The sequence below is a fragment of the Nestor notabilis genome, unplaced genomic scaffold (assembly GCF_000696875.1).
Source record: "Nestor notabilis isolate BGI_N333 unplaced genomic scaffold, ASM69687v1 scaffold1198, whole genome shotgun sequence".
In the NCBI taxonomy this organism is placed as follows: Eukaryota; Metazoa; Chordata; class Aves; order Psittaciformes; family Psittacidae; genus Nestor; species Nestor notabilis.
The window spans coordinates 22700-34839 of record NW_009938533.1 but is presented as its reverse complement, the minus strand read 5'-3'; the positions used below and the strand labels follow the sequence as shown (position 1 = coordinate 34839).

At 40.0% G+C, this 12140-nt stretch overlaps 1 protein-coding gene across 1 annotated transcript in view; it reads left to right on the top strand.

The window, feature by feature from the left end:
• The window catches only part of EXT2 (exostosin glycosyltransferase 2), a 74142-nt gene that overhangs the window by 49020 nt on the left and 12982 nt on the right, over positions 1–12140 (top strand). The window contains exon 9 of the mRNA XM_010019352.1: positions 8662–8828. Coding sequence (XP_010017654.1) covers positions 8662–8828 — 167 coding nt within the window. The remainder of the gene's footprint in view (positions 1–8661; positions 8829–12140) is intronic.

The following is a 12140-nucleotide window of genomic DNA, read 5'->3' as shown; positions in this document are numbered from 1 at the left end:
CCCTTTATTGCTGTTATAACCATTGTAATCTCTTGGCCTATGGCTAGAGAGGTCAGTTTGATTAAATGAACTTGTTTTATTCCAGATCCATGCAGGGCATTCCACTTGGCTCTTCAGCCAGTCTCTCGTTCAGTCTGTCTATTAGTGATCCTAATCCTTGGACTTCAAAGCTTCTGCTGTTTATAGCCTGTTAAAGCCAGGAAGTTTCTGATGGATTAGAGCAAGGAATGAGTTTGAAGTTTGTAATGTGCACCACTGTCACTGATAAAGTCTGGTTTATTACCCTACAGTAGTATCTGCTCTTTTATGGCTATTCACTTTTAATTGGTTATAGTAAAGCTGAGGTGCTTAACCTCCTAGAGCATCAAGTGCTGTATTTCCTGGTCCTTTCCATGTAAGGGGCACAGTTGGGTACAAAAGCAGATCTTGGCTTTTGTTATTGCAACCGTTTTGTGCATTTGGTTTGTTTTGCATGTGTAAGTGGGAGGGTGGTGAAGGACATCCAGGTTGTCTTCCTTAGTGATTATGTGCAGTAAACTGAGAAGTGGATTTAGGTCTCCTGAGATGTAGCTGGCATAGTGCCACACAAATATGACGTGTGGCTGCTCCTTTCCTTCCTCTGTCAACACCAGAAATACATTAGAACTGAAAATGACATTGTTATCAAAGCAATACGTGTTGGAAATAGAGGGAATTCGTCCCTAGGAATAGAAAGTTTTGAAGTGCATCCAATTATCATTGATTTTGGGAGGTTAGTTTATTTACTTATTTATTTTAAAAATGAAAGCTTATGTACTTTTAATAATGCCTTTACGTAATGCAAGTCAGCAAACACAGGACTTGAGAGGAAAATGGCATAAAAATATTCTCTTCTAAATACTATACAAACCCTAAGATGCTGTACCCCTCAAATGTGCCATTCCATAAGATAAAAATCCTTTTTTGCTTTTTGTCAGCATTTAGTGCTGTATTTGTCAGCATGACAAATACTCTTCTCTTGTGGCTCAAGGCCAGGTTGGACACAGGGGCTTGGAGCAACCTGATCTAGTGGAAGGTGTCCCTGCCCGTGGCTGGGGTTGGAACTGGATGAGCTTTAAGGTTCCTTCCAACCCAAACCATTTTAGGATTCTATGAAAACACTTCCAGATATGTATGTTTTCTGGTTGTATATCCATTATTTTGTATCTTTAGAAACTGGGTACCCAGAGATGAAGTCTTCACCATCACTCAGTAACTCAGCTTCAGGGCAAGGAAGTGATTCAGGAAGGTCCTGTGCTTTGGCCTCTATTTTGCTTAGTTGAATACACCACCTTCCCATAATTTCTATATAGGTACATGTAAGGGGTGGAAACTTTACTGTGTATTTCGAGGTCTTTGTTGAGTCTGTGTGCCAAAGTAGGAACGTTGTGCTTTGCGTGAGACCGGAAACCAAGGGTCTAATCTTTTGGTTTTGAACTCAAAATATGAGCAATGTCTTAAAGAAGATAAATATAACAGGAACAGATGAATCTATGAGCAGCACAGATACCTTGTAGAAACATTGTGAAACTTTGAGTGATTATGATGGTAAAAATCACAGGGTTGGAAAGGACCTTAAGATCATCTAGTTCCAACCCCTCTGCCGTGGGCAAGGATGCTTCACACTAGACCATGTCACTGGATCTTATAGATGAAATAGCAGAGAGAAAATACAAAATATAGTGATGATTTTGATCTGGAATCTTAAAGCTTTGTATAACGAACTTAAGCACTCTCTGGATTCAGGGGGTGTGATCTCTGCTCTGTGTGTTTGGCTGAATTTTGCTATAGAGTATGCAAGAATCCTGTCAACTCAACAGTTAAACTGTCAGCAGACCCATGACTGTATAATATTTATAAAAAGATTAAATGCTCTGCATTACTCTGCATCCAGGGAAAGAAATACCATGGTCCAGGTGCCTGCTGCTGGGAATATTAGTGTAGACAGGATGTTTTTCATTGTCTCCATCAGCCAAATACTTTTACCCTTTCATTTGCAGTTGGCTAAATGGCTAGTTCTGAAATTCAAGAAAATAGTCTGTGATAGAAATTTCCACCAACGTTTCATTGTGTTTGTTTCAGACAATAGAAGAAACTATTTTGTCTACTGCATGAGTGGTACAAAAATGTCTAAATAGTAAATAGTTAGTAAATACTCGGCAAACTCCAAATCATTTAGCATGATTCCTTTTTAGGTTCAGAGTTACAGAAATGAAAAGTATGTTTTAAAGAATCTGTACTTTCTGTGTAGTTCTGTCGGTGGTTTCTGGAGCTGAGTTGTTGGTACACTTGGAATCAGATACAGGCTATAAGGTTTATGGGTATTACTGCAATAATCATCTTTGTATTAAAGTTTGATAGTGTTAAAGGATGACACTGATCTGAAACACTAGGGATAGGGAACCTGAGCATTAGGAACATTTTACAATGTTATTTCACAAGGAAGTCTAGAAATTTACCTTAACAAACCCAGCTTAACAGAACTGGACTTTAAATACTGCCCTAGAAACCAGTATTCTGGTTTGTTTTGTATATGAGGAATTCTGTGCATTACTGCAGATCAATACAAACATTGTAATGGAAGTAGAAAGCACCTGATCTGAGCAGATAGTTCTAAGTTGAAGCAGTTGAAATGCCTGGATAGATTTTTTTTCTTTCAGTCAGCCATTATTGAAGGAATTCTGGTAGTAAATAGATGTAATATAGAGTAATGGAATGGTTTGGATTGGAAGGGAACTTAAAGCTCATCTAGTTCCAACCCTCTGCCACAGGCAGAGACACCTTCCACTAGAGCAGAGATGCTTGATGATGTTTCTGACGGTGTTTTGAAACTTCAGATTCCAGCTAAGTTCTGCCATTCAGCTTTTGATACTGCAGCAGTACTGGTTAGGCTTTCATCATCCATGTTCAGTTAGCTGAATTTGTACAGGTTACTACAGACCAACTAGAATCAAATCAAAGAGTTGATAAAAGATCAGGTAAGAGAGCTAAGCACGGTGTATGGGATTCTCTGCAACTGAGATACGCACAGACAAGCATGTTTAGAGATGTTTTCTGCCAGGGTTTTTATTGATCGTAGTCAACCTTACACTACTTCTGGCAAGGTTTTTCCTTATTATAGTTCTACATGGGCTCTACAGAAGTTGTGGGAGGTCAGAGCTTAACATGCATTATTACTTTGGTGCCAGGTTATGAGTAGTCATGAGATATTCCTACCTGTTGTTACTGAGGAAGTAAACCAGGAAAAGCATGTTTGTATGAATCATCAAAATGCCATTGTTTTACCCAATAAGTGGATCTTTTTAAATTTTAATTTTAAGTTGTCATATTGCTCCTAATACTGTCAATCATTCAGTTCTTGCCATGAAGAGTGGACACTATATTTCCAGATCCTCCTCATTCTTACCTGCTACTTCCAATTGCAGATGCAACAAGCCATCTGCATTCAAGTATCACTTCCTATTTTTGAACTTGATACTGCTTAGAATGGGTGTCCAAAGAATCTTGGGTAGCTCTGTACAGCAGCTGTATTGATTCTCACTTTCCTGAGGTTGAATGTTGAAACTGGGGCCCCCAACACAAGAGGGATGTGGAACTGTTGGAGCGAGGGCTGGAGCAGCTCTGCTCTGGAGCCAGGCTGAGAGAGCTGGGCTGGGTCAGCCTGGAGAAGAGAAGGCATGTTTAGAGGATGGATTTTTTTTCTGCTCTTCTAAATGTGAGTGGGTTAAATGGGAATATAATTATGAGACGTTTTTGATCCTGCAGTTTGGGGAAATCATCTTGGAATCACGCTTGGAAAATTTGCTGTGAGATAGGGACTTGCAGCACTTCCTGGTGAGACTGTGGGCTGGCCAGATATGCAGCCATGTACATGGTTGTTAGGGATTGTAAGCCCATTAGAAGTGGAAGCTGCTTTTGGCAAAGCTGGGAAACTGCCAACTTTGTGTTTAGAAGACCACATACTGTTTTCTGTGGGCAGCTCCTGCAATCAGTCCTAAATAGCACAGTGCCAAGAATGTCCTGAGCCTTGTTGCCAAAGAGCAAGTGTAAGTGTTATTCAAACACTCTTCTCTCATAATTATTTCAGTATGATGTGCAATTGGAGGTGCCTGTCCTTCTCTGTGTATGCATAGTCATTTATACACTCCAGAGAGCTTTATTTTCTTATTCTACCTCTGTCATCTTCTGCATCACGGAAAGTCCTCACTGGTTTTGGAAGAAATGAGGATAATTCCCAGTCCAATCAAGCTTTTTTCTTTTGTGTCATAGAATCATACACTAGTTTGGGTTGGAAGGGACCTTAAAGCTCATCTAGTTCCAGTCCCCATGGGCAGGGATACCTCCCTCTAGAAGAGGTTGCTCCAAGCCCCGTCCAACCTGGCCTTGCTTAAAGGCCAACCCTTTCCAACCTATGGGGTTCTCATCCCATCTTTATGACTTCATCTACCTTCTCGTCTGGGCTTCTTTTGTCTTTGTAATAGTCTGTTAAATGATGTGGTGCCCACTTTACTCTGGTTATAAGAAATCTTACTAAACTGAAACCTTTCCCCATATGTTTTGCTAGTGCTGAGGTTTCTCATTACTTTCCAAGCGGTATCTGAAAAGAGCATGAGTATCTATGAGAGCGTGGTCTTCTAGAAGTGGCAGACTCTGTGTCTGACTTCACTTTAAGCCACATTCCTCCTACGTGTAGAAGTGTATCCACTTTTCTTTTATGTTCCTTTAAAGTAAGTGTAGACAGTTTTAACCTTCCCAATGGATTATAAAACTTTGACTTCTGAAGTAGCTGTTGTCTCTTTTGTTTTATTGACAACATATTTCTTCTGGACTTCCTGCAGCAAGGCTAATTTTGAACACTTGGAACCTGCTTTGTGATAGTCATTTTTGCCCAGGCTACCACAGTGGTTACCAAGATGTTGTTGTGTCATGACATGACATTTTCCCTCCCCATGGCAAGGGGTTGGAACTGGGTGATCTTTAAGGTCCCTTCCAACCCAAACCATTCTGTGATTTTATGACATCTCCCATGTGCTTTCATCTCTGTAGGTACAGCAACCTTCAATATCAGGTCAGCCTCTAAGCATGCTGCAAGTAGTCTTATGCTTTCATTTTGCATGCTGCAGAGTAAATGGTACCCTAATGTCTTACTCAAAGTTTCTCCAAACTGATGGTATTTTACATTGATTAATTTAAGTCCAAATTCAGAAACTCTGTATCATGTTTCTCAGGAACATACCTTTTTTTTCAGAACTGGTCATTTTGAAGGACTTTCCAAGCCCTTAGTAAATCACGTGGATTTAACAGGATTTGCTGACATCTGAGAGGCATGCTGATGAGAATTAGATTACATCTTCATTTTTCATACACTTTTCATTACCTTTCCTTCTGTTTCCACATTTTTATGCAAGTGGCATGTCTGTTAGTAAGCTGTCAAACAGTGGATTTTCCTAAGAGCTAGAACTTTAAAGTGTCCATGCTTGCTTGCTTGCTTTCCAAATCACTATTTTTCAAGCCTAGTGACTTTTTAGTGTATGCCTGCACTGAAATAAGATCTTTGTTGCAGTTTGGTTCTCTTCTTCTTATGTGGAGCAGATGTGTTAACATGTATAAAATGGTAAATTTTGCTGGTACTTATAAATACAAATTTACAAATGCACACATAGCTGTGGCAAGTTTGAATGCTACCAAAACCCTTCTGACAGTATTTTGGGCATCTAGCAGGCTGCTTAAAATTACTTCATACCAATACTGGGATTATAACTCAATAATTATAAGCTATTAGCCAAAGGTATTTAAGAGCTTGCATATGTTAAACAGTCTACATTATGAGGCCATGATATGTTGTCTTTGTGAGGTACCTGTAACTGTCTTGTAACTATGGATACTTGCATGTTGTATGGTGGACCAGTGAGAGATCAGTGAGTTAACCTGAAAGTAATTTGCAATAGATGGTTCCAGTCATCCAGCGTTACTGCCTCCTGAGGTTAGGATGAAATGGTGGAAGGTGAAAACAATAAAGGTGTGAGATGAAAATTCTGGAATTCTGCTGGAATCACCATTCCAGGTTATGGTTCAAGCACAGGATTTCAAAGACCTCACAATGCTGAGAATAAAATGAGGGAATGTACTCTAACTGGAATCCACGGCTCTTGAACAGCTCTGTTGTGGCCCCAAGGCAGTTGCTGTATCTCCCCAGCTGCTGGCTGTCTGTGACTTCCATTGGAGCACATCAGTAATGTGATTGAACCCTTCCAACTGGATTCAGTATCACAAGCCACTCAAGCGTGCGTTGATTTTTGGGTTGATGCCTCTTACCTTCTACTAGAAGAAAAAGAGGTGAGTAAAAGAGGACAAGAACCTGCATACATGTCAAATACAGGCCATGGTCTGCAAGACCACCCAGATAAAGGTGGATTTTCCAGGCCCTTTTTCAATATCATACGAAATAACTCAGGGTAGGAAACAGAATACAGATTTTACCAGTAAATATCACTCTGTATTTCTTCTCCTTTCTTTTGGCCACCCATGCATGCCAATCCTTCTTTCTAAAATTCAGCTCCAAGAAAAACTGACTTTTGAAGACTCTTACTGTGGTTTGGAAATACTGCTTTGTTTTCTCAGTAAAGCAGTATTTGGACTCTGGTGTCCTTAAGCAGTGTGCAATTCTGTGTTTCTTTGGATTTTGTGTGAGCTTTTAAATCTGAGAGACCCAGTGGCAATGAGGATGTGGACACTCATTCCTGGGAGCGAGTTTTACTTGTATGTGTTGGAATGAAGCAGCAGTTCTTCTTTGGTAGTAACTCCCTAGTGCAACAGATTGACAGTGGAAAGAGGATAAAGCTGTCTTGGAAGCAGACCTAATTCTGGGTTATTATGGGATTGGAAGTGTGTGTGTATAACTGTGTAATTTTTTAACTCATTTGGCTTTGGGGTTGTCTGTCATCCAGCATTTCCTCGATCCTTCTGCTGAGAACACCTCCACAATTTGATTATATATTGTTGTTGATAAGCTTAACCCATTTTCTCAGGTTAGGATTTCCCTTATCTCAGCCCTTACAGTGGCTTTTTTCATTGACACCAATTTTACCTTCCTCTTTTCATTCTGAAAAAACACAGGTATAAATCCTATTTCCTTGTGCTGTCTTCTGAACTTGTGTATTCATTCTCTGTGTCCTAGTAGTTTACATTTAAGCTTCCTATTCTCATCCTCATGACAGTCAACAATCTTGCTGTTCATAGAGTTTGAGGCAGAAGGGGCAGTCAGATTATCTGGGTTGACCTGGAAGTTTTGAGTCACCACATCACAGAATCAGCTAGCTTGGAAAAGACCTTTAAGACCATCCTTTCCTTTCAATCCAGCGACTACTAACTTGAGTGCATCTTCTATTTTAATACCCAGTCTTGTTGAAAGCCAAGATGTTCAAAATCAACTGCTGTCCTTGGTAACTTCTTCCAGAGGTTAACCACTGTTACTATTAAAAATGCCTGCCTTATTTATACTTTGAATTTGCCTGGTTTTAGATTCCAGTCATAGTTTTTTGTTATGTCTTTCTCAAGCTAGTTGAACATATGTGGCATTTTTCATCTTGTGTAGGTACTTGTACATGTTAATCAAATCTTCTTTTTGTTCCTTCTTTTAGTAAGGTAAACAGATTGATCTCCAAGTTCCACCATAAGGCATTTTCTCCTGCCCTCAAATATCTTATGTGGTTCTTTCCTGCACCATTTCCAGTGTTTTAACATGCTTGGAAAAATACAAACACCAGAATCAAACAGTATTCTAGTATCTATGTGGCTATGTCTGCATACAGGGAAAATTGCTCTCCACTCTCCCCCCATTTCTTACTACTTACCATCTGTATATGCAAAAAATATCTTAATCCATTTTGCCCCAGCAGCATGCAGAGAACTAATGTCCACTCTGACCCCTTAATCGTTTTCAGGAGGGAAAAAGTTGCCTTGGTCCTAGTGTTCAACTGTGCGTCGAGTTGTGTCAGGCTGTCTTCTTGTTCACCTAAAGAGTTGCAGCTCTCTCAGCCTTCCCTCATAGGAGAGATGCTCCAGTACCTTCTTCATCTTCATGGCTCTTTGCTGGATTCTCTCCAGTATGTCCATGTCTCTCATGCCAAGGAGGCCACAACTGGACACAGTACTCCAGGGGTGGCCTCACCAGTACTGAGTAGAGGGGAAGGATCACCTCCCTCAAGGTGTATCCTTATACATGTTTTCACTTGACTCTGAGAACAACTTATAAATTCTCTGAGTGGTCGCTTTGTAGTTAATAAAATTTGTAGTTAATAAAAAGTGTAGTATAATAAAATTTATTTTTCTCAGCATTTGATAGAATTAATATTCCTCTTCAGATTGTTTATGACTGTAGGCTTGCAGCTAGTGATTGTGCACTGCTGCTTCAGGGCCTTGGAGCAACCTGATCTAGGGGAAGGTGTCCCTGCCCATGGCAGGGGCTTGGAACTGGATGAGCTTTAAGGTCCCTTCCAACACAAACCAGGCTGGGATTCTGGCCATTAAGAAGCTTTTGTTTAAGATGTGAAGAAATAAAGAGTAAAGAGAAGCTAAGACAGATGTGCAGGCTTGTTCAGAAGTATAATACTGCCTTTTATTTCTGATCATTTTTCTCTCTAGAATCCCTCTGGCCAAAGATTCGTGTTCCCTTGAAAGTCGTTAGGACTGCAGAAAACAAGCTCAGTAACCGCTTCTTCCCCTATGATGAGATTGAAACAGAGGCAGTGTTGGCTATTGATGATGATATCATTATGCTAACCTCAGATGAACTCCAGTTTGGCTACGAGGTAAGAGAACCTTTTTTGTGTCTCTTGGGCTGCCCTCTTCGACATTGCATGTGTGTATAAAGTGGAGCAATCACTGCAGAGTCCGCTGATTCATACTGTTGTCTCTCTCTTTACTGTAACAGTTCAATGCTGACTGAAGTATTTTTACAGATAGTCATTACTTTATGGAAAAAATTGCCAGCTAACAGAAAATTTTCAGGAACTGGCACAATAGTGCCAAGAGACTCCAGAAAATGTTGTGTAATTGCTGTAATGGGAACAGTGTGGAGGCTGAATTGCATTCTTCTCATCAGTTTCAAAGCATTTTCAGACAAATCACAAGTGCTGTCCAAGTTAATGTGTCTTGATGGACAAGACAAGTTTCAGAGATTAAGTGTTGGGAACAGAGGAGGCCTCTTGAGGACATGCCGAAGTAAGGTGGAGTGCAGTGAAGAGAGGAGCTGAAGAATGTCAAGGAGGGGACGCATGTATCATCTGCTTGAAATGGCAAAGCTTCAACAGCTGCTGTTGTAATGAGGGTTTGTCCAAATCAGTAACCATGGCAGTAAAAAGAGGTTGACAGTCTCCATTGGCATTTGAGTTGTTTGTTAAAAAGTACACTTACTTAAAAGCAACACTCTTGTTTTTCTTCCAAACCTTTGCTTTGAATGAGTTGATTTTTGTCTTCATTTGTATTTGACCTTATTGCACAGTCCATAATCTGACATTACTGTTACATGTGTGTATTTAAGGCAAACATGCTATATTTGTAAATAAATCAGAAACATTAGAAAATGTAATGTCATATTTTAAGAAAGGTTTGAGTTATTCAGTCACTCCTGTACCTGCAGTACCAAGAGTAAAACAGTTCTGGGCTTCATACATGAGTGCCAGAACACACAACTATTACCTAAATTGAGTGAAATAATGAGAACCACTTTTCTAGGGGGCAGAGACCAAACTAAATGGGATAGTTGTCTCGTTTTTAACAATCTTAACTGCAGTTGTTAACACAAGAAGATATTTTTTCAGAGATGTTGGAAGTATTTCTTTAAGGTAAATACGTATGTGATAAAATATGGCTCTTTCTCCCTCTCAAGTGAAAGAAGCTGTTAGCAAGTAACGAGCTTTGGCCTCCAGAAATGACTTGTGGTAATGTAGGTATGCTGATGTAACAACGAAGATGTTAAGTAGTGGAGACAGAGGTTTAATCTATCATGTGTGTCTCCAGAAAGGAAATAATTCCCTTGCCAGGTTAAGAGTAACAGGTTAGAACATGAAGTGTGAAAGATGAAATGAGAAGACAACTGAAGGAAGGGGTTTTGGCCTCATATGCCTTCTCTGTACTTTGTTGTCTACACTGAATGTTTTAAGCACTGCATTGCAACAGCAAAGCAATCAAGTGTTGGCAGTTCTGCAAGCTGACTTATTTTTGTCTGTGTTGGTGCTTCTAACTACTAGTTTTCAGGGTGAACTGATGGGATGAAAGATAGCAAAGCCATAACGTGCATGCTGTGTAAATCCTGGCTCCATTTGCAGTTTGATTCTCATTTTCATCGAGCTGTCTCCAAGTAAATAGAAGTAAGTTCTCTAAAAACCTAAGTGACTGTGTAAGTAGTTCCAAATGAACCTCTGCTACTGGCAAAACAGGCGTGAAGGGCTTCAAAGCAGAGATTCAAACTGCAGCTGAGCTTCAGCTGTGTCCGCTAGAAGTTGTGAGAAGTAGCACGTGGTATTCATGTGTCTGAAGTGTTAATTTAAACATCCTCAGCGGAGGAGATTTGTAACTTCACATCTATTGGGTCTGGTTGCTAAGGCAGGAAAGGGTTATCCTCGTGGAAAAAGGCAAGGAAAAGTTGATATGAATTCCCCTGTAGTCAGTGTGATTAGGTGGCAGTTGGGACTTGCAACTCTTCATCCCCAGGTCTAGCTGCTGGACTGTGCTGGCTAATTTATTGGCCTTCTGTGGACCATATGCCCTGGTTGTAGGGACTATGTAAGGAGCAGTCCTTATATTCAGTGTGTGAATGTAACTGTTGGGACTTAAGATTGTTTAGTCTGGCAGACTAAAGACTATTGCTTTTGCAGATTTTTTTGCATTTTATTATAAATCCTATTACTTTTTGATTCTGGGAATTGAGTTTACTGCGCAGCCACATCGATGGAAAATAGAAATGCCTTATAGAGCAGATAGCTGAGTTTGAATGCTTATATTTTGAGATTGCTTTTTATTTTCCCCCTGTAAAATGCATAGAAATGTTTTAAAATACAGCAGATTATTCTATAAATACACTTTTTTTCTTATGCAGAGGGTGGATGATGTAGTTCCTACTCTCTGGCACAGAACTCGGGGGCTGAAGATTGATCTTTCCTGTCCCTGAGTGTCTGTGACTTGCTTGACAGGCCTGAGCTGGCTCCCAGATGTTTAAATTGTCCTCAGCCTGTGATAATTTATTTATCTGTTTATGTGTGTTACCAGAAAAGTATCTCTCAAGCTCTTGACTCATTTGCAGGGGAATCCAGAGGGAACAGTAGCAGCATATAATGTTACTAGAAAGTTTTCTTTGAAAAGTATGTCTGCTTCTGCTTTGGGCATAAGGAGGGCTGGAAACGTGACATTCGGTAATTTTCTTTTCTCCTCCTGACATCCTTGAAACTTTACATTTAAACATGTGGCAAAACCCCCTCTGTCACAGACTTGTCTGAATGTATAGAGCAAGCCTAAAAAAACCCAGGAAACTTTGATCTCCGTACACTTTCAGCCATAAAAAATTATAGTAACACTCAAAGTGTCAGACATTTTTTACTTGTTAAAAGTGAACTATTACGGTGCAGTGATTTATGGCATTGCATAAATCTATTGGAGCAAGCAGAAGAATAGTCTGTGTGCTGCTGTAGGAAGGTAGTAGAAGAATACTTATGACATTCTGACTTCGGAAAAAGTATTTCTGTTAAGTTACATGATGAAACCACAGACATGACTTGGGGCACTGGGGAAAAAAAGCTGTTAGGGCTAAACAGCTTCTTCTCCACATACTGATCTTTGTGTCCACAGAGGGAGTATCAGAGAGATTCAGGAAAAGCAGCACGTATTTAGATTATCGTAATTAAAACAAATGAAAACAGAACTATTGGCTCCTCAAGTGTTTGGTGTCTGAAGGTGGTACTGAAAGCAAGCATTGTAGTGTTCCCACCTCTGCATATAACTGGCCTTGGGGTAGGTGGCTTAGTGGTTTGTCACCCTAAAAAGTGGGATAACAATTTCTAAGTATGAAGTTCACGAAGATTTCTTATGTACTTGTGCAGCACTTTGTCCTTACAGAGTATTTTCAT